This window comes from Mixophyes fleayi, chromosome 3 (genome assembly GCF_038048845.1).
Source record: "Mixophyes fleayi isolate aMixFle1 chromosome 3, aMixFle1.hap1, whole genome shotgun sequence".
NCBI classification, from domain to species: domain Eukaryota; kingdom Metazoa; phylum Chordata; class Amphibia; order Anura; family Limnodynastidae; genus Mixophyes; species Mixophyes fleayi.
Genome location: NC_134404.1, coordinates 105,861,742 through 105,885,285, shown reverse-complemented (window position 1 = coordinate 105,885,285; position 23,544 = coordinate 105,861,742). Strand labels below are relative to the sequence as shown.

At 39.3% G+C, this 23,544-nt stretch overlaps 1 protein-coding gene across 6 annotated transcripts in view; it reads left to right on the top strand.

Annotated features, from left to right (window-relative positions):
• Positions 1-18,103, top strand: part of PHC3 (polyhomeotic homolog 3) — an 84,185-nt gene extending 66,082 nt beyond the window's left edge. For 5 of the 6 annotated variants that reach the window (XM_075202102.1, XM_075202103.1, XM_075202106.1 and 2 more), the window contains exons 12-15: positions 4,690-4,807; positions 12,906-13,053; positions 13,138-13,354; positions 15,714-18,103. In XM_075202102.1, the coding sequence (XP_075058203.1) occupies positions 4,690-4,807; positions 12,906-13,053; positions 13,138-13,354; positions 15,714-15,868 (638 nt within the window). In that variant the 3' untranslated portion in view covers positions 15,869-18,103. The remainder of the gene's footprint in view (positions 1-4,689; positions 4,808-12,905; positions 13,054-13,137; positions 13,355-15,713) is intronic. The other variant, XM_075202107.1, reaches the window with a different exon arrangement.
• Positions 18,104-23,544: the final 5,441 nt, after the last annotated feature.

Genomic DNA, 23,544 nt, shown 5'->3' with positions numbered 1-23,544 from the left:
AACATACACGTATAAGTTCATTCCTATGGGAAATAAATGTAAAAGAATTAAGTTTAAACCAATGTGGCTAAATAAAAAGGTAAGGGAAGAAATGCAAAGGAAGAAGCGTGCATTTAAATTGTTTAAGTCTGAAGGGTCAGAGGAATGCTTCCGTAGGTACAAGGAATGTAATAAAACATGCAAAAAGGAAATTAGATTGGCTAAATTAGAAAATGAAAGGCACGTTGCAAAAGAAAGTAAGACAAACCCCAAAAAGTTTTTTAAGTATATAAATGGCAAAAGAATTAAAAAAGATAATATAGGACCCCTAAGAAGTGAGATGGGTGAATTGATAAATGATACTAAGGAAAAAGCAGAGGTATTAAACACTTTCTTTTCTTCAGTATTTACCAGAGAGGAATAAATGGCAGGAGTAATACATAAAAATGGAAATGAAACCATGCCATTAATTAGTACTTGGTTGTCAGAGGAAGAAGTCCAAAGGCGACTGAAGAATATTAAGATAAATAAAGCTCCAGGTCCAGATGGCATACACCCAAGGGTCCTTATGGAGTTAAACTCTGAAATAGCTAGACCGCTATTCCTAATTTTCAGAGATTCAATCTCATCAGGCTCAGTACCAAGGGATTGGCTAATAGCAGATGTGGTGCCATTGTTTAAAAAGGGGACGAGATCACAACCAGAGAATTATAGACCTGTAAGCCTGACATCAATAGTGGGGAAACTACTGGAAGGTATTTTAAGGTACAGTATTCAGAATTACTTGGTACGCAATAAAATTATTAGTGGGAACCAACATGGATTTGTGAGGGATAGGTCATGTCAGACTAATCTAATTAGTTTCTACGAGGAAGTTAGTGGGAACTTAGACCAGGGCAGGACAGTAGATGTGGTTTACTTATATTTTGCAAAGGCCTTTGATACAGTGCCACACAAGAGGTTGGTTTACAAAATAAGGGAACTGGGTCTAGGAATCAAAATTTGTACTTGGATCAAAAACTGGTTAGAGAATAGGGAACAGAGAGTTGTGATAAATGGAACATTTTCTAATTGGTCAAAAGTCTTAAGTGGAGTACCTCAAGGTTCCGTGCTGGGGCCACTCCTTTTTAATATATTTATTAATGACCTTGGTGATGGTTTAGAGAGTAAAGTATCTATTTTTGCAGATGACACTAAACTCTGTAAGGTAATAAAATCAGCAAGATGTAGCTTCTCTACAGAGGGACTTAAATAAACTGAAGGATTGGGCGGCCAAATGGAATATGAGGTTTAACACAGATAAATGTAAGGTTATGCATCCAGGGATCAAAAACAAGAACGCAATCTATAAATTAAATGGAATTAATTTAGGAGAATCTATAATGGAAAAGGATTTGGGAGTGCTCGTAGACAGTAGACTTAGCAATAGTGCTTAATGTCAAGCAGCAGCTGCAAGGGCAAACAAAGTATTGGCATGCATAAAAAGGGGCATAGATGCAATTCAGGAAGACAGTGTAATTTTGCCACTGTATAAATCGTTGGTAAGACCTCATCTTGAATATGCAGTACAGTTCTGGGCACCACTCTATAAAAAAGATAATTTGGAACTAGAAATGGTTCAGAGAAGAGCGACAAAATTGATAAAGGGTATGGAGCCATTAAGTTATGAGGAAAGGTTAGCCAGTTTAGGCATGTTTACTTTAGAAAAGAGGTGTCTAAGGGGAGATATGATTACTATGTACAAATACATTAGGGGTCAATACAGAGAGCTTTCATGGGAACTTTTTACCCCAAGGACCATACACAGGACACGTGGTCATCCCCTAAGGTTAGAGGAGAGGAAATTTCACAACCAGCAAAGGAAGGGGTTCTTTACAGTAAGGGCAGTCAAGATATGGAATTCATTGCCAGGGAAGGTTGTGATGGCAGATTCAATAGATATGTTTAAGAAAGGGTTAGACAAATTTTTAGCGGAAAGGTGTATCCAGGGATACGACCGTTAATTAAAATGAAGGATAGTAGTGGATATAGGGTAAAAATAGGACTGCAATATTGAGTCTGGGGGGATTTTCACAATTGAAACAGATTGGCGGTTGCTTACTCTGGAATAATTTCAAATATAAGTGCAGGATCGCAAGAGATCCAAAATAGGTTGAACTTGATGGACTGGTGTCTTTTTTCAACCTCATCAACTATGTTACTATATCTATATCTTAATAACACCATAAAGCATACTAAACAAAAAGTCAATCTAGAGGCTCCTACTGTAGCTCACAACATATTATTTACATTAGTACTGATGGATTACCCCACTCCTTATTATTTTTATTTCAGTCACTTCCATTTTGTTTAAATTTGATTAATATCAGTAATTTACATTACTTAACTCAGTGGATCCCAAACTTTTTCAGTTCAAGGCACCTTTAGAGTTTCCATAATTTTTTCAAGGCAACTCTAATCCAAAATAATTACCAAGTAGTCTCCCTCCTTGCCTACCACTGGCCCTGGCCGAGGCACCCCTGTGAGATCGCTGAGGCACCCCAAGGAGCCTAAGCGCACAGTTTGGGAACCACTGACTTAACTTAATTAAGAACTAATTATTTTTTTATATAATGAATCTATTTTATATGAATCGTTTATGTATATCACTGTAACTTTTATGTATTTAATTATATTTAAGTATTTGGTGGTGTATGGTGTTTTAAAAATAAGATATTGATTAAATGTTAGAGGGTTTTTTTATGGTAAATGTTTCATTGGGATTTTATTTCCAACAATATGCATTAACTCAGCATTTTATGGTGAAACTATGTTGTCTGTCACTTTCGTGCATTCTTCAACTGGGGCATTTCTTTCTATAAAACAACAGCTGACTGAAAAGAATCTTCGTACTCCTCTGCTAGAAAAGTCTTCAGTAATTCCGGAATGCAAAGCAATAGAACTATTGATCGTTCGCCTCTGTAGCGTTTTGATTTGCCATCATCCTTATTGCCATTGTGTCACCTCGCCTTTGCCTTCTGACTGTCTTACTGCATCTGTCATACTTCATTGTCTTGTCATGACTTGTCTCTCTCTACCCTTCCCCACTCTGTGTTCCTGCACCCCCTTTCCCATCTTCCCGGCTCCCCCCTCTTTCAATGTCCCTTCCCTTCATTTTGCCTTACTCACTGTCTCTTCTACTCCCACTTTGCCCCCCTTCTCCCCTTCTCTCCCTCTTCATACTCTCCTGTCCTGTTGTCCCCCTCACTTATTTTCTCCCTGGTATCCTTTGCTCTTACATACCTCTTCCCCATTCTCCCCTCCCAAATCACCTTCATCTCCTCTATCCCTGTCCTCACTACTTTCTCTTCGCCCCTTCCCCCTCCCGCATCCCCCAACCCACCATGCCCCCACTGGAAAGCCCCATACTTACCTCTCTTCTCACTTCAGTTCCCCTCTTTCTTCGCTTCTTTTTTCCTCCGGTGATCCCTTCCCTCCCATTCAGATTACTGTCCTATCTCTCCCTCTTTTCCACCACTGCACTTGCTCCAAATTCAGCCAACTCCAGCAACCCCACCAACCTCGTCTACATCTCTCCTCTTCCCTCCCTCCCCCTCTCCTGCACTCTTTGGAATGCCAGATCAGTGTGTAACAAACTGGCCTCTGTCCATCCTCTTTATCTCAAACTCCTTCAGCCTCCTTACTATCACTGAAACCTGGCTATCCCAACCAACCCCACATCCCCAGTCCGAGGGGCCGCAAGGTGGTGGCATGGGTATCCTCTCACTGCATCTTCTGGGTCATTCCCTGTGATCCCTCTCTTTCATTCTCCTCCTTCGAGGGCCACTCCATCTTTCTCTTCCACCCTGCTTATCTCTACAGTGCCACTTTTTACCACCCCTGGTCCCGTCTCCCAACTGCTTGATAATTTTGCGTCCGGGCTCCCAAACTTCCTGTCCTCCGACCTTCCGTCTTTCATCTTGGGTGACTTTAACATCCCTTTCGGCAATACCACTGATTCCGCCACCTCCAAACATCTTTCCCTTTGACCCTCATTTAGTCTCAGTGGACCTCCTCTCTCTCCCACAGCAGCTGCCACTACCTTGATCTGGTCTTTTGTCGTCTCTGTGCTATCTCTGACTTCAACAACCCTCCCCCTTCCCTCTCTCTGACCACCATCACCGCTCCTTTAACAACTCCCCACAGCCCTCAACTCCTCCTCTCCAATGGCTACTCTCACCAAGTGCAATCTTGACGCCCTTGATCCTGACATTCTCCTCTCTTTACTTACTTAACTCCCCCATCACCACTCTTTCCTGCCCCAACCAGGCTTACTCATTCTACAATTGCATCCTCATCTCTGCCCTAGACTCCACTGCCTGGCTGTCACTCTCAGCCTTCAGCAGTCCCCACCTCACCAATGGCATTCCAAACTGACCTGCTACCAACAAAAACTGAGCGTCTCTGGAGGAAATTATCCCATGATGACTGTACAGGCAGCAACCCCTAATTATTAGGGGTTGTCATTTGGAAAACCAAAAGAAAATGAACAACGCCTCCTCCTTATGCATCCCAGCAAATCTGGTTGCATCACTGCGTTTCCCCTGCCTAGTGGAGTCAGAACTAGATTCTGTCCACAATTTTTAGTTTCAAATATTACAATATTGTTTTTTTATATCTGGCTAGCTAAAGGTGGAAGAATAAACACCTAACCTTTGTTATTCTCTTCAGCAGAAGGTCTCGATGAGCTCGAATATGAGATCTTGGAGTGTGAGTTTTGTGGGAAGGAAGGATATCCAAACAAGTTCCTGAGGTCAAAGAGATTCTGTTCTCTGTCATGTGCAAAAAGGTAATCTATATTGCTTGACCCCTATTGTTAGATATTTTGTACTGTGTATAGGAATACTCCTAAAGAGGGGAGACTGATAAAAAATGTAAGTTTTTTTAATTTTGGAGGATTATCAAGGTAACGCTTTTTTTGAAAATGAGTGTTGCAGCTACTGTCATTGGCTTTAACCACCTACCCTATCAACAGAGGCTAACTACCTATTCAAGTATCCAGTGTATTATACCTGAGAGTTGCAGTCTTTTGTTTATCATAAAACATTCTTTAAAGGCAGCCATATACTTAGCTCTGATGGATTATTTACCAGACCGTCTGGAATACTCTGTGGCACATATTGAATTATTCCATGCATACAGATAGTCTAAACCCATGCTTCCCATTGGATGTATTTTCAACTAGGGTAGCACAACTTATATACTTATAGAGAAATCACTTCATTTGGAAATTAGGTTCATGGAAATCAACTAGCATAACCAAGCCAATATGTATTTTAGTAGACAGAATAATCATTACCCCCTCAGCCAAGGGACTAAGCTCTCTAATGCAAGTTCACACAGTGGACTCTGGTGGCATTTTAGGCTTCCTTCCCCATACTCACTTTATTAGACCAAGCTCTGTGTGCTTCCCTGCATGTTTTCTGGTTTCTAGTTTACAATACAGAGCACATTTTGTTAGTTAGTATACAAAGCTGAGCCAGTTCCAGTGGCAAGGCTGCATCCAATTTGTTGGCTTTTGGTTGAATCCAGTCTGGTGGCTAGTGGTCAAAGCTGAGTCCAGTCTAGGTGGCTACTGGACAAATTTCTAATGCAAGCAATTGCTTATGCCAGGTGATAATACTGCAGGCTTCTAGAAGTTCCATCAGCTGATTAAGCATTTTTTTCTGCCCTGCTCAGAATGTTGATTGTATGCTGGAGTTCATATCAAGAGAGAAAAGACACTGTATCACATATAATACCACTCACCTATAGAAAATGAATCTCCCAGTGGACACATCTTACGTTCCTCCCCAGGCACTGTACCATGATTTTAGTGACCACAACAGGACCCATGCCTCGCTAACAGCTCCTCATGTGTCCTGCAGCATATGTTACCATTATGATCATCGTAATTCCACCCTTGAGTCCCCATAATACAATTATCACACTCTAGTGCAATTTATTTTCTTCCTTACTTTTTCATGGTCTTAGGATTCTAGCAACAAAATGTGACTTAAATAAAGCTGCCATAAGAGAGATCAACCATATGCAGCTTGTGATATAATTATCAAATTGGAATCCTCTGTCACATATAGCCCACAGCTACCCTGTGCAGTATTCTAAGTATCCAATAATCACTTTTTTTTTTATTTATGGATGTAGAACAGGAAATGTTGTTGGGTAATAATGAGGCCTGGATTTCTCTCAAGTGACCTATCTCTTGGGAATCATTTAGTAAGATAAGTGAGCTGCTTGCTTCCCGATAATTACATCACTTGCCTTCAGTTGATCCTTTTTTGTCTTCGGTACACAGAGAAAATATGAGATGTGTTACTCTCAGGTGATATCAACAAGCAGATACGCAGTGTCTATTTCATGTGACAGTATAATGTTACATTAAGAAATGGTAGAAAGAGAGAGCAAACTTCAGTGACAATTTGAAGACTAGATAATCCAATTCCTCAAAGAAATTTCTAACACAAAATTGTCTCAAAGAAAAATGTAATCACACTGAAAGGGTTAAAAATTCAATAAAATGTTATTACAATATTATGTGATTTATTAATCTTGGGATTTCCAAGTGCTCTTTGAGAGCTGCAGTAGAGGTACATTTTGAGATTGTTACTTACAATTGTTTTGAGTTTTTAGCCATAGACTTTAGCGCCATTTAGGTTAATTAATTTTTAAGTAATGTTATGTTAAGCTTGTGCTTTGTTATACAATAAACATCTTTATTAAGGTTAGTTCCAACTAACCGTTTTAAGGTGAACATTTTTGAACGCTACATTTTTTCACTTACAAAAATAGTGTATTGCAGCCCAAGTACAAACACACTGTAGTCAATAGGAACCGCGGATTCGCTGTCGCGCTAGATCACTATTTGCATGCATCATTAGTTTGGTGTCAGCATGTTGCATTTCACAGTAGAGGGCCACCCAACTTGGAGTGGCCCCTTATCTTTCTTTTGTGTTGGTCAGCATATTCTTCAAAATGCATCAATCCCAGATGAAAACGCCAGAACTGACATTATTCTGTTATTTCTACATGTGTGAGCAGATGTATTCTCTGTAATTATCAAACTGTATGCAGTGATGAGCTGTCAACTATGGTAGAGCTATATCTCCCAGAACACAATGACAACTGCTGCAGAGTTCTTAGGATGACTGTCCTATCTAAGTGTTAATCCCGGTGGCAATCTAAGGCTCAATTTAATTTATTTATTTTTTTGTGATTTCCAGAAACAATGTTTAATTACACAATAATAAAACCTCTCTGTTGGATGCTAATATATGCCAAATCACAGGCATTTTTCTACTTTCAAAATTTCTCAAGCAAAAACTGCTGTGTTACACTTTTTATTGCACATAACATCTATGTAATAGACATGTGAATTCCAAACACACACTGTAAGTATACAGTCTGTGTTATACATATGGTAATTATCTACTTACAGCAACTCAGTTTCTATTCCATGGTATGCTGATCTATATACATTGTTTGATTCATTTTATTTTAGGTTTATGTACTGTTATATTATTGAGGGGTTAAGTGCAGTCATTGATCATATGTAGCCCTCTCAAATTGAGTCTGTCTTGGAAGCTGATCTAGTTTTAGTGTCAGTCTGATACAAATGTGTGTTAAAATGATAGTACAGGTACAATTATACATGAGGTGAGGATGAGGGGAACTACTAAAAGCAACAAAATCCAATATCTTCCTGTTAACTTCCACCTCATGCATCTGATTTGTGCACGGCCTGATCACTCCCTATTGAAGTGTTTACAGCCCATACTTCCTAAAGTTGTCTTTTTTACATTTATTTTCTATGCGCTGGGATATTATTTTGAATCTGCTATCACTCTGTATCTCATACCCCCTCTCACAGGTGCACGCTTTCTGTTATTAACCATAATATGCTAAAATCCTTTGCACTTTCTAGTGAATATTCTGTATAACCACTTTATTTCTCTCTCACTCCTGCATAGGGATCTCCATATTTACAATTGTTACCTGCACTGTCTGAGTCAGCTACCCCTATCTAATCCTTCTTATATCATACCAAATGTTATGTCTTCTCACAATCCTCCATGCACTCTTTAATGCACCCTTTTCATACTTACCTCCACCTCCCCTCTCGCCAAAATCTCAGCTCCACTCTTCCTTTCCCTACTTACCCACAATACACCCTTTCAGCTGCCTACACCTTTGTAATACTCTTCTCCTTACACATTCCCAGCCTGCATAAGCTGAAACTGGCCTCACACCCATATATCTCCCTATCTGGTCCTGTTTCTTACCCACCTCATACGCCTGACACAGGGCCGGACTGGGACTAAAAATCAGCCCTGGCATTTAAAGTACACAGGCCCACCTGCTGTGGGCTCCATGCACAATATTGCTGCGTGCTGATGTGGTGTTGCTGGTGCAGTGCAATATAAAGCCTCAGCACAAACTTATTTATCACGAATTGTCTTCTGCCCACCCTGATCAATTCCCTTTTTGTGCAAAGCACCTGGAGCACTGGGAAAATGCACAAAACCACAATGTTGTTTTTGTTTTTAAAAAAAATTATATATAGTTAAAATACAATGTATAGTGTGTCCATGCTACTTCCCACTGCACCATATAATTTTTTGAGATGCAATGGCAATAGCAATTTATTGAATCATAATATACTATAAGTAAGCCACAGCATCAAACCAAAAATAACAAGTATTTTATATAACAACTAAAATTAACATGTAAAACATAAATATTGCATAGAATTGAAATAAAAGACCTAATTACTGAAATTTAAGCAAATCATAAGTCAGCAGACCCTCCAACATGACCCCTTCCATCAGGTACAAGAGGCTCTGCCCCTGGATTTCCCACACCATTTATGACTGCTGTCACCTTTGCTGTAACTTTTATTAGGTATATTTAATATATACTGAAATATATACTGAAATTACCTTCAAGTATTAAAATAATAATTTGGAAATCAGACGGTATAAATAAGCTTAAGCAATATCTAAAGGATACAACATTGTACTGAATTATATAGCGGTATAGTTATTGCTTCTAATCTCTCCATTGTGGACAAGGAGTGATATAAATGTTGCATCCTTTACATATTGTTTAAGCCATTTCCAAATAAATCACTTTGGATCATTTTAATGCTTTAAGGTAATTTCCGTCTATGTTAAATATACCTAATGAAAGTTACATTTTACATTTACTGTTTGCGTATGAGTCTATAAAATATAACCAACGAGCAAATTCTGGTGCTGAGCTTGCTTCTTACCAGTTGGAAAATTAAGTTGCATCTGTAATAGAGGACATATATATATATATATATATATATATATATATATATATATATATATATATATATCCCAACTCAAGACAGAAAAACTAAAAAATACAGCGCTGCAAAAAACTGGTGCAAATAAATTAAATTTGATTAAATTCACTAAGGCAGAATAAGTGAATGGAATGGTTCTCTGCAAAAAATTAAACAAATAGGGTTTGAGTCATTAAGGAGAGTAAGGCAAAAAAAAAAAGAGTTAAGGGTGATTAAGTGTTGTGCCTGCCCTAGTAGAATACACTGGTTGCGCCCCCCCCCCCCCCCCCCCAATGTATTAGAAATACTCATTAATATGAATATTCAGATGTAATCTCCAGCATTCAAGTTTAGACAGATTGTGCCATTGCCTCTTACCTGTTCTTGCTCTTCTCTCTTGCTTGTTCTTGCAGCTTTGTTGTCTTTTTGATGGATTTTGGAAAGTTGGAGTCCTATATTGAACATTGTATCATATTTTATTATAATGCAAAATGTTAATAAACCCTGAATGATTGGGCCATTTAGTTCAAACAAAACACTCCATTATGGCCAAATAAAACTACCCCATTGTACAGGCATATAAAGGCAATAGCTGAACATTTGCTGTCAAATATTAACCTCTACCAGCCCCATCTCAGAAGTATTTAGTATTCTAGTGATCACTAAGGCTACAGAGAGCTTTCATGTAGCCACCACACAATAAAGAGATCATGCTCCCCAAAGCTGCTCTATTTATTAAATACCCCCAAGATATTTTATTACCCCTGCACAAATAATCTCCAGCGCTATTAAAAGAGTAAACCAGCGTAAAAAAGTAATAAAATAATAATTTAATAAACTCATCTATACACAAAAATAAATTGTGTACTTCCAAACAAGTTAATACTTTCCGCTGCAGCTGTTAAAAGGGACTATTGCTCTTCTTCTAACTAAACCACACATCTAAACACAAGAACAGCGCTGTAGGCAGTAAAGTGTATAGAAATGTACATAATTGAATATATATATATATAATATATAAAATTTTGATTAATAGAAAAATCCATTTCATTACCCACCTTCGGCCATTTTCATTACCACCCCTGCAGCCATTGCCCTTACTCCCCCCTGCAGATATTTTCAATACCCCCTCCCCAACAGTCATTGTCCCCCCATGCAGGTATTTTTACTTATCCCCCTTCTACAGCCACTGTCTCCCCCCTAAGTCATTTTTACTTACCCCCCCCCCCTTCTACAGCCACTGCCTCCCCCCAAAGTCATTTTTACTAATTCCCCCGCTGCAGGTATTTCCTTAGCACCCCCCTCCCCCTCATACAGCCGTTACCTCGCCTGCAGTATTTTTTACTTATTCTAGGCCCCCCCGCAGGTATTGGCTTACCTTGTATTCCATTACGCTCCCGGCATTCACTCGGCGGCTCCAGATTCCAGACCGTGCTCCTACGTTGCTGTGCATGACGTCATGACGTTACATCGGGAGTGCAGGGAGGCTTGAAGAGCACAGGGAGCGCCGGCGCCGGGATAAAGAAGAAGGGGGAGCCGGAACGGTTACAGCTGGAAGTCGGACCGGCCCATCTAGGCATCGGCCCTTCTGGCAAATGCCAGAAATGCCAGATGGCCAGTCTGGCCCTGGCCTGACATCATCTCTCCTAACCTGAGATCCCCATGCAATCCCCACTACTCGCTCACATTGCTTCATCCACCCCAATATTTTCCACTCACCGCATGCCACCAACACTTTCTTCCTCATTGTTTCTCCACTTCCCTCTCGTTATTTTTCCTGCGCATTCTGGAATGCTAGAACTTCAAGAATCTTCTTCTCTCTGACAATCTTTGCATTCACCTTTTCCTTTTAATTTCTTTCAACCTCCTTGCCATTCTGAACCTTGATTCTCCTCCTCTGACACTCCTTCCCATGCAGCTCTCTCTTAGAGGGGTTCCTCCCTCACCCGCACTTTACAACCTGGTGACAGACAAGATAATGAATAGGCTTCATGTTCTCAAGCTGGCAGCACCCTCTGAATCATTGGAATCATCCCTCGCCTTCTCCTCCATTTTTAAGCTCATATTATCCTCCTCTTCTCTCCTTCTCTGTGGCGCAGTCGCCCCACAGGCACAGTCTCCCAATTCCTTGAAAACATCATAGCCTGGCTATTAACTTTCATTTTAGGAGAGTGTAGAATCCTAATTGACAACCATGCTGATACTACCACCTTTATACTTGTCTCACTTATTTCCTACTTTGGTCTACCAGTGGACGTCATCTCCCACCCATTACAATAGACACTCCCTGGACCTTGGCTTCTTACATTTCTGCTTCATCCTCAGAGTCTTCATCTTGGCCTTCCTTTTCTTCTACTACATCTTCCTTTCTATCTGCTTCCAAATTCATGAGCACATGGAGACATCTAAAAGTCCTTGACCAGTTACTCTTCTCAGCCTCACTTGTACCACTCATCTCTCCTAGTACTGAAACGGCAGTCTCTTTTTTAAACACTACACTCATCGCAGCCCTAGCCAAGTCAGTTCCAGCCACCAAACCTCTTCTACAGAGATCCAATCCTGACCCTAGCACTCCAAACAGACCCAACACATGCAAAAGAGTTCAGGTACTGCTAAGTGCCCACAAAACTTCCAAAGGCCTGTGATCTACCCGTCATCCTGTGCAAAACGTAAAAAACGTAATAACCTTTCTCCGCACACATACATGCGTAGTTCCATAGAAATTGGTAGAAAGTTTGCAAACATTAATGACATCACAACTGCACTTGCAGAACATTTACACCACTCTGTTGTTTTAGAAATGAACCTTCGTGTGACCCCTATAACATATGAATGGAAATGCCTTGATTTCCATTCTAGTATAAATAGCCTAAGTTGACAAATACAAGAGTTCTCTATCTTATTATACTGTAATGACTGAGAAATGAAATAGTTAAAGTAATTTAACATCATCCTCACACTCCCTGGAATCTGCTGCAGGAACAGAACTGACCAGTTAGAAACCAGGATACAAAGGATCTCCATCATCAACACAAAACCATCACCAGCCAAACAGGACTTTGGTGCAAAGCACTGGTACCATCAGTTCTAAGTACAGTGTGGAGGAGTCTGAACATAGGAGAAGATCAGACCTTCCCTCGTGCCATTGTAGCCCACTGGAAGACAGACTAGAGCAGAATGGGGTTCCAACACATCAGAGCAGACAGGAAATCCGCATTATTGGGGACACGTGCCTTACAAAGGCAAATAGTCATCTCAGACAAGCCTCCACTATTGCTAGAACATCTCATCTCTGCCCCCTGCACCGTGATGTCCCCATAACTCTCTAACACAGTGCTTTGATGCCATCAATAAAAAGTATTTCACAAAAGAACACCGACCCTATACCCAAAGCTAAACATAATATTAACTAAACATAATATTCTATTTCCTGATGAAAATAATCGTCAATCACCAGTAAGTTTCTTAAAATATTTTGAGAGTCAATGCATTTGTTAACTTAGCATGATTTTTATTACTTCTCTATTTGTATCTGATGAATCCACTAGAGCACAACTTTAATTAAAAATAAATCTTCAAGGTACAATATGAGTGGCACAAAGCGCCTTGGGCTTTACAAGGGTGAAAAAAGCAGTAGATGGAGTAGAAAAACTGAAGGAAATCTAAGACTACGTGGGAGACGTCCACTCAGCACCGGAGGGTCAGTCCGAGATCATTACCTAAGACAGGTTTGTACAAAACAAATAACAACATTCATCACATGATGCATCACTTTGAATCCTTATACATTGTCTTTTACTGTATTCTCACAGCTGCCCACAGCTTACTCATGTACAGAAGAAGCTTTAGAAGATTCCATACCTGTGGCGATGACCACACGTCTGCGCCGACAGAGTGAGAGAGAGCATGAGTTACGCCTCCTTCAAATAAGGAAAACATCTTCACCACCTGAGTTGCCGAGAGATACACAGACTGAGCCATCACTGTGGACAGTTGAAGATGTATGGGCTTTCATACATTCTTTACCAGGTACTTACTGTACACAGAGAGGTATTCCAGATAAGGAAACTGCACTCCTTATGATACTACTTTGTGTATTAGTGGGGTTAGGATTGCCATAACAAAAATCCCAGATATATTAAAATAATACTTCTACAAAAAAATGTTAAAAACATGACTGCATCTCTGTAAGCTGAAACCAATCATCTTTCGTAGTACATACAATGAGCATGTGTGATTCTATATATAGTGACCAACATACAGCTGAGTCCAATTTAGCAATTTGACTAAAAAAGTTTATTGTAGAACAAAATTACAAAAATTACAATTATTAGCTGTTCCTGGGTTCATTGTTCAACCCATATTACTGTTAACATTTAAATCACTGTAGTTCTCGTGAACATAGTAATGTCCTCTGTAATTAGTTACTTCCTCATGTTAGGAGTGTGTATTTTCTCTATAGCTTTATCCTTGTTAACTAGGTGATTATGAATTGTAAATTGATCTGCTACTGGATTATTATGCCTGGTTGCGGTGTAAATCTTATGGTCAAACATCGGGAATTGTGTACTCGGCTTTACAGTATAAGCAATATCATCATCATAAACATTTATTTATATAGTGCCAGCAAATTCCATGGTGCTTTACAATTGGGGGCAAACACAGTAATAAACAATACTGGGGAATACAGACAAAGAGGTAAGAATGCCCTGCTTGCAAGCTTACAATCTATGGGACAATAGGAATTGGATACATGAGGTTAAGTCTACATATTGCATATTGGTCTATCCAGATTGCAAAGGATAAGTGATCCAGTCACAAAGCAATGTTGGTCAGAGGGTTCATGTCTTGTGTGAATTGTGTAAAGGGTGATAATAGGGTAATAGGGTAGTGATGTTAAGAGTTTGGTTGAGGAATATTATAAGCTTGCCTGAAGAGGGTTTTCAGAGACAAATTACATAGGTAGAGTCACAAAAAATACCATGATTATACATTTTACCAGGAAGTGGTTGAATCATATATGTTCTTTTCATAATATTTCATTGGGTGCAACTTTTACAGGGAACGCATCCTTTACATAATGTAGGAGTAGTGTACTCAGCGTAACCTTCCTCCTTTCTATAGTAGTAAATCATGTCTGAAAAGAGCTGTAGGAGCAAAGCACTGAGCAACACTTTTATTCAGTGGTGTTATGATACACCAATAAACCAAGTTTCCACCCAATTCAGTGTTTATTTTTTTTTTTTTGCATCAATATTTTTATTCAGATTTTGCAAAAGTATTTGGGGTACAGAAAAAAAAAAGGGGGCGGGGAGAAGAAAGTACATACAATGGGACACACATAGGGGTTCCCCACGCAGGGGGAAAGGAATCACTCAATTAAACCAAGGCACACAGTATCAACAGTATGTATTCACAAATATAAGAGACAGTAAGACATATTCGCTTTAACTTTCACTGTGGTTGTCGGAAGATAGCCCCTCTAGGGGGAGAATACCAGGGGATGGGAGCTGGTCAATGGGCTGGGGGGATTCTACAAGGGCCGCTGGTGAATGAGTCGTTGGGTAACCAGAGATATCCTGGGGAACCCCTGGACCATCAGTGATATATTCATGCCATCTGAACCATTTTATAATAGGGGCTGATGCAGATGAGGCATAGGGCGTATCAGTTGTTTCCATCTCAAAGCTATATTGTATCTTAGAGATGATTCGAGTAATAGTGGGAGGAATGTGGGACTTCCAGTTTTGCGCTATTGCTGCTCTAGCAGCTATCAATATATGGCCCACTAGGTACCGATCATGCTTTTGAATGGATGTCGGGTAGAAATGGAGTAGAGCCAAGGCCGAATCTGGGGCAACAGGGGTCTTTAAAACAGTGGAGATTAATGCAAATACTTCACTCCACAGCGGCTGAAGCACCGAACATGCCCAGAAGACATGGAAGATGTCCGCTACTTGGTCACATTGGCGCCAATTCAGTGTTTATTTAAGTAAATTAATTGCTCTTCTCGATTTCTTTTGTGCTTTTGAACCATATCTTTTGATAAGCGGGGAGCTGCTTATATTTGTATCTCTGTGATGTAAAACAAGGTGATGTCTAGGTGCATTTGTATTATATGTCGGGGCAATGAAAATAGACACCTCTGTCCTGTCATATAAATACATGGCTGATAAAAGCAGATGTACTGTAGAAAGAAAAGCAGTGCATTTATTTAGAATTGCAGGAGGGTATGTAGAAACCAATACAGTAATTTTATATGAATGTGGAAACCCTTTCATTTATTTGCCAGAGTGGATAACACTACTGCATACATTGTTACAGACCCTTTCACATCTCCGTCTTTACTGTGTGAAATAACAGAGCTTATCTTATTATTGCTGTCTAGGGTGCCATGAAATTGCTGATGAGTTCAGAACACAGGAAATTGATGGCCAGGCCCTTCTGTTACTGAAGGAAGACCATCTCATGAGTACCATGAATATTAAGCTAGGACCAGCCCTGAAGATTTGTGCTCGCATTAATTCACTTAAAGAAACATAGTATACAGCAGAGCTGCATTAACTGTCCGGACAAGAAATAGCTGTCTTTACGAGTAAGTTGTGTTACACACAGTGGATAGTTTTGTAAACATTGTACTGTACATTATTGTATCACATCATGACCAGTCGCTACAGGAGTTTTCGAAGCTTTAACGTTTGGCATTGAGATAGACACACATACACAGTACACCTTATAACAACAAAAAACATGGTAAAGTGGTTGGAGTTCACAGGTGCATGTTCATCCAAGACATGGTTATATTTTATCTGCCTTTCTTCACTTTCAATGAACTGGAACATGTTGAGAAGTGAGGCAGAATGAATGACTGGAACCACTGAGAAAATGCTGCGACAACATTCAGCAATGGCATCCTTATAACACTTCAATAAGTGTGCAAGCGTTCAGTATATGTTTTACAGATTGTATTTGTTATTACCCTGAACGTAGCTCAAGTATTGCATAGATAAAGACATTGGTAGTGTTCTTTATAATACAAAACCATTCTCGGTATTATGAATACACCCTGAATGGGTGGTTTACAAACAGGTGCAAATGTGCAGGAAACCACAGTATTGATTGAGCACTAAGCTTTATTGGTCCAGTAACAGCAATGAGTTTTATTTATTACAATGTACCACTGTATTAAAGGCCAGCAAACTGGTGGCTTTCCTGTAGTTTAACGCAAGCCCTGTTAAGAGCTGCTACTCCCTGGTTTGCACCACATGCTGGGAGTTTCAGTTCACCAACACATGGAAAGCAGTAGTTAGCTTAGTCTTTTATTAGGCAATAAGTACATAAATATAAAACATTATGTATGTACATAAAAAGTGCAGTATAGTGTGGTTAATGGAAACTTTTGTTCCAGCGCGTAACATATGCACTTCTTTTGTTCACATTTAAACAGGAAGTATTACTATTTTAAAGCCCCTTGCCAAGTAAGTAAAGAAAACAGTCATCCCTGGATGCTCCAGGGTAAGTTGTACAGTATAACGTCGCAGCAGGACATTGAGGACACTCCTTATGTATAAGCTCACTGGCTAATCAATTATAAGTAGCCTTTGTTTTGCTCCCAAAGTTAATTAAAATCTTTAAATAGCTGACTACAAGCCTTAATACACAGCCCACATTATCAGCTATATAATATGACTGCGCTTCACTAACGAAAAGCATGCTGTACTATGAAGTGACTGCAAGATTTTACAGGCAGTCTACACTTGAACTCTGGCAATAGATACCAATAGCAGCGGGCCTCTAATAGGACTTTGTAAAGTGTGCTCCTGAGGTCAGATAAATTATATACAGGATGTCGGCCATATGAAGACAACGTCAGCAGTACTTTGGCACCCTCAAAACAAATTATAAGATATAAATACTAATATTGTTGCATATTGTAACAGACAAATCTTTGTGAAACTTCCATATAATGACACTTTATGAAGTAGCTGAGAGAGAAGAATGTTTATATCACCTTATTGTCTGGTGTGCATAGAGAAAGTTTTCCCAATTATCTGAAGCAATTTGTGGAACATTATGCTATATACACTATATGTATATACAAACACACAGATTGGTTACATTACCAGAAGGTCTTAACGATGTAAATTGATTTTCTGCCTAAGATAAAATCTATATAATATATATTGCCTTTTATGTTAAAGTTTTATGAATAGTTTTAAGAGATTATTTAATTTTCTGTACACATATGCTTTATAGCATTTTCAGTGTGATGGCAGTATAAAATGACTACATATTATGTCGGATGTGCATTTAACCTTATATACCCTGTGGTAGGAGTAAGGCTCTATTAGCTTTTAAAAGACCATTCATTTCATGAAAATGGTTTGTAGAAGCATCCATCTCATGCACTTTAGTTAGCATTTGCAAATATATCCTTGTTGCGGTACACCATCTGACATGCAAATACAACGTATAAGCTGCCAAACCTGTCTGAACATTGATTTAACACTTGAAAGCAGGGACAGAATGTTGACATAAAGAAAGTTCTATCTGCACCTGGAAGTCTGATGAAAATCCCTAGTTCTCTCCTTGCAATCTCCCTTCGCTCCCATTTGACCTATCCCTAGTAGTTGTCAACGTAACTGGAAAAAGCAGATAACTAAGATCATGTTTTCTTACTACGGACTATTATGCTATATATATTTCATTATTGTGTATTATGTACTCCGATTATGAGCTTGAAAAATAAACACAGTCATCACTTTTTAACTAAGCAAACTATTAACACTTTCATTCAATTTGATCATGTTTCCTATGAAATAGATAAACCAAATTGTATTAAGAAAAAAGATCTAAGCTCACTTTCAACCTAGATTTGTAAAGGAGTGTCTATTTTAATTGAATCAGATTAACTTTATATTTCATATACATGGAAATAGGTTTGTACTTTGAATGCATTTTAATCTCCACAGTCCTCTCTGTAAAGCTTATAGTAGTACTGTGTTGAGCTGACAGCACTGAGGTGTGTGCTAGTATTTGGTAAAACTTATTGATTCATATAGGGGCACAATGTATGTGTCACTGGGATTTTTAAACTAGTAAATTATGATTGTTTACTTATATACTGTATAATTATGAGGGCCACAAAAATTATACATTACTTTTCTAAAGCCGTCTTCCACAACATCATGTGGAACAGTAAGCTCTGCCAAGCCGTGGTCAGGACATGCTGGGACCTATAGTTCCACAATAGCTTGAGAGCCTACCTCAATGCTAACACAAAGTGCTTTGTGACAGTCCATGTGACTGTGTTTTAATTTCCACGTTATAGAGTAACTGAAAGGCAGTATGATGCCAAGCAAAGGGTTAAATACAGGGGAAACATTTCTTCTTTATTAAATGTATATTTGGGTTTGGACCCAAATGTCGAAAACAATTAGGGGACCCCAAAAACAGAGTGCCACGACCAGCTGGTTGCGTACCGTTGCACTGCCCCTCCCTCCCTTAAGTTTTTACTTATGTATTGTTTTCTTTTTTGAAGTCCCATGTCTGTCCTGTTGTTTTCAAGAAGAGGCGCTCTATGAAAATGCGGACCATGGACCAGTCCCCCAACTTCATCATGCACCTTCTGGCACCAAGGTGTCAAACACGCAGTGCCAATAGCTAATACCAAGCCTTAAACAGCAACAATTACCCTTGGGATCACAGCAATTTAGAGCGTTGTTGTTTAAAAAAAGTGGAATTAGCTCTTATGTAGGGATAAAAAATCCACTTTAAATGGTTGTAAAGCATTTGTAAGTTTTCTTGTGCAGGCCAGGTCATTAAAAGTCACAATATCACATATGTGTACATATAATTTCCTTGTAAATAATATATGTAGATATGTCGTTTACCCAATATTGCAGTATTATCTTTCATATAAAGTGTGTAACATCAGCTCTGGTGTTTGCAGGAAGTTTGGCAGTACACTCACAAATCTCTGGCCACAGCCTTATAAATAGATTACTAAATAGACATACAGGTTTTCCGGTTTCTAAGAAATGTTGCGTTATAAGTAATCCGGCTGCATTCATGAGCAAGCACAGAACAGATAATTATCTAGAACACAAACATCAACAAAGGCTGTATTATAAATGCCTCAAACAAACTCCCTCATACTTACAAGCTCATACAACTTAGATTGAGTTGTTTTTACTTCTTTAAATTAACTTACAGTTGAAAACATCAAAGATCTGGTATCCACATCTTATCCATGCTGCAACAACTTTTCTTTTTATTTAAAGGACACAGTTAATCTACAGGCTTGAATAAGAACTGAAGCTATGAGAAAAGTTACTTATCCAACAGAGTTGCATTAAATGCCAGGGACACTACATGCTGAACATGATCACACCTGCCGTTTGTGGGTACTGAGCACTTGCTGTGTGTATGGGGGGGGAAGGAGAAGAGAACACTCCATTTACACCAGTATATTCAACTGCAGTTAAACAGAACAGGCAGCATCAGGGGAGAATACAAATACTCAATGCACATGCAGATTCTAGTGGGTATAGGATCATTAGAACCAATGGTTTTACTAGCATAGAAAACAAACACCAGGAAAATTATTGTAGTGCCAGTGGGTACAGGGCCTTGGCCTGTGTACTTTAAACATTTCTCTGACTTTTTAATGTCGCAGTTTATTTTATATGCAGGCAAGAAAGTCCTGTCCTGCACAGGATCCTAATCACTGATGAAACAGGCTGGCTGTAAATGGATTTTCTGTGTCATGGTCTGAGAACCCAATGGATAAAGCATGGACTCAAAGTGGCTGACAGCTAAGTGTCATTGCCCAGAAGTCTATTCCCAGGGACAGAAGGGGCATATTTGCAGCATGATATTTGAAAATACATAAAATGTCAGATTTAGTAGCATCTATTAAACATTTAAGGCCCAATTCCCTTAATCATTTTTTTTTAAAAGCTTAATGTAATTTTTATAAAATAAGTTTGTATACGTCATTGTTCATTAGGTATACTTTGAAGCAGTGTATCTAATGGCTTCTTTGTTTTGCAAACAATCATCTTATTGAAAACTTTAAACCCTGGGAAACTGTTATATTGGACCCATCCCCACCAGCTGCACGATTTCCCTGACACCAGTGAGGGTATCAAACACCCAGCGCCAATAGCTTTCCAATGGTAGGAGAATTACATGGATATGAGGAAAGGCTTGGGGGACTGGTCTACAGATCCACCCTCTTCTCCCAGTTCAAAGAATTTCCTTTCCAAGGAGCAAAAGGAGTTATTAGATACACTGTACTAGAACCAATTTATAGATTATAGAAGTGACCTTTACAGTATATACTTTTTAAGAAATTATAAAGTTACGGCCAAAAGTTTTGAGAATGACACAAATATTGGTTTTCACAAAGTTTGCTGATTTTAGACCTTTCTGTCAGATGTTGCTATGGCATACTGAAGTAAATTACAAGCATGTCAAAGGCTTTTATTAACAATTGCATTAAGTTTATGCAAAGAGTCAATATTTGCAGTGTTGACCCTTCTTTTTGAAGACCTCTGCACTTCGCCCAGGCATGCTGTCAACTTCTGGGCCACATACTGACTGATGGCCGCCCATTCTTACCTAATCATTGCTTGGAGTTTGTCAGAATTTGTGGGTTTTTGATGGTCCACCCAGCTCTTGAGGATTGACCACAAGTTCTCAATGGGATTAAGGTCTGGGGAGTTTCCTGGTCATGGACTCAAAATTTAGATATTTTGATTCCCGAGCCACTTCCTCATCACTTTTGCCTTATGGCAAGGTGCTCCATCATGCTGTTCGTCACTAAACTGTTCTTTGAGGGTTGGGAGAAGTTGCTCTTGGAGGATGTTTTGGTACTATTCTTTATTCATGGCTGTGTTCTTGTGAGTGAGCCTACTCCCTTGACTGACAAGCAACTCCACACATGAATGGTCTCAGGCTGCTTTACTGTTGGCATGACACAGGACCGATGGTAGTGCTCACCTTTCCCTTTCTTGACAAGTGTTTTTTCAGATGCCTCAAACAATCTGCATGGGGATTCATCAGAGAAAATGACTTTACCCCAGTCCTCAGCAGTCCAATCCCTGAACCTTTTGCAGAATATGCAAATCGCCATCATAAAAACTGAGGCAGTAGACTTTGTGAAAAATAATATTTGTGTCATCCTCAAAATTTTTGGCCATGACTATATACCTATACACACACACACACACATAAAAGTTTGTAAGTGGAGATAGACTTTAAAAAGAGAAGCAGTATTAAAACTAGAGGTGGGAAAAATATATATTTTAGTAGCCTCACATTTGGCCTTTCACTTTGATAAGAGCACACTGTCTTTGAAAAGACATGTTGAGTTGCTAAGTTTCCTACCGAGTTATGGATTCCTCATCTGCATAGCCTGTGTAAAACCACAGTTTTATTGAAGTCATACCAAAATCCTCTAACCAGTGGTGGACAACAGGCAGCACCCCGAGCCTTCACCTGTGGCACCCAGCCATGCCATCATCCAGAGACACCTAGCCCAGCCCACCAACTGCTCTGTCAGTGCCTGGTCAAACCCCTTCACTTGCTGATTTGGCAGTGCAATAAGTCTCCCCTGGCTTCTCATACGTTCGAGGACGAAGGTTGTGATGGGAATTGCAGTTATGGTTAACAGCATATGGTTCGTCACAGTTGCCACCCTGCTGTATGAACCACGAGACACAGAAATGGACATAAGTAGCCGTTGCAATAAAACTTTTTTTTCTTTCTGTTGCGCCTCTCTCCTCCACAATGGAGGCTAATTGCTGGATTTATGGATGAGACAGGCATTTGGAGATGAGTGATGTGGGGGTGCATGGAATTGTTTGGGGGCTGTATTTCATCATCAGCTATTTATATAGCGCCACTAATTCCCCAGTGCTGTACAGAAAACTCACATCAGTCCCTGCCCCATGGGAGTTTACAGTCTATATTCCCTAACATACACACACAGATTAGGGTCAATTTGATAGAAGCCAATTAACCTACTAATATGTTTTTAGAGTAAGGGAGAAAACCGGAGCACCTGGAGGAAACCCACACAAACACGAGGAGAACATACAAACTCCTCACAGATAAGGCCATGGTTGGGAATTGAACTTATGTCCTCGGTGCTGTGAGGCAGAAGTGCTAACCACTAAGCCACCGAGCTGCCTACTTTTAATCTTGAAATAAAGGGCAATGTGCAGTCCTTGAAGCATAGCAGGTTGCCCACCACTGCTCTAATCCATAAGTTTAATTTACCGTTATTATTAAAAGAAATAAAAAAAGGTTTGGCAAATACTGTGCCTTTCTGCTAAGTAAGAAATCATTTAACAGCTGGACATGTGGTTTGATAACCAATTACTACAAGACACAGTTTTTAGCATTTGTTCACATTTACTACCTATTGATCATACTAGACCTGCATTAATTCATTTTGTAGTACTATACATTTTTACCTGTGTATCCATCCAGGGCCGTAACTAGGGCTGTGCGACAGGGGCGACCGCCCAGGGCGCAACGCTGAAGGGGGGGGCAATTTAGGAATATTTTAGGTTAATTTGGTTAAAATTGAGGGCAAGGGGTGCAGCATTTGTCTTTCTCGCCCAGGGCACTAGAATTCTAAGTTACGGCTCTGTATCCATCATCCATATTGATGACTTCTATTTAAAGTCAACAGTATTTGAAGCAAGGAAAAGGATGAGTAGACGGGCTCAGTGTGTATCCTAATAGGTGGGAAAGAAAAGAGGTTTTTGTACCTTACAGAAAAGGAGTAAAAACAACTTATTTCAACATTTCTGTTCTGCTTTTATTACAAACAGACATTAAAACAAAACAAAGTATGTTTTATGTAGGAGATGACATAAGCAGTTATGTACATATATACACATTTCTCCATGCACATATTAATATTATAAATGATTAGTTTAAGTGACAGTATCAGTCATAGCATGCAATGTTTGAGTAGCAAGTTACCTTCATTATACTCCACAAAGTGTAATACAAGCACCTTTTATTTCTCCTGCTGCACTTACCTGTAATAAAGAGTTACTTCCTGCAACTGTATTGTGCTAGCGTTCAGCTTTTAGCTGAATGGATCACCAAGATTTCCGTATCGTTGTATTAAAACTTATACAGTGTACAGATTGTGAGCAAGGTACTTCAACAATAAAAAAAAAGCATTTTTCCAAATG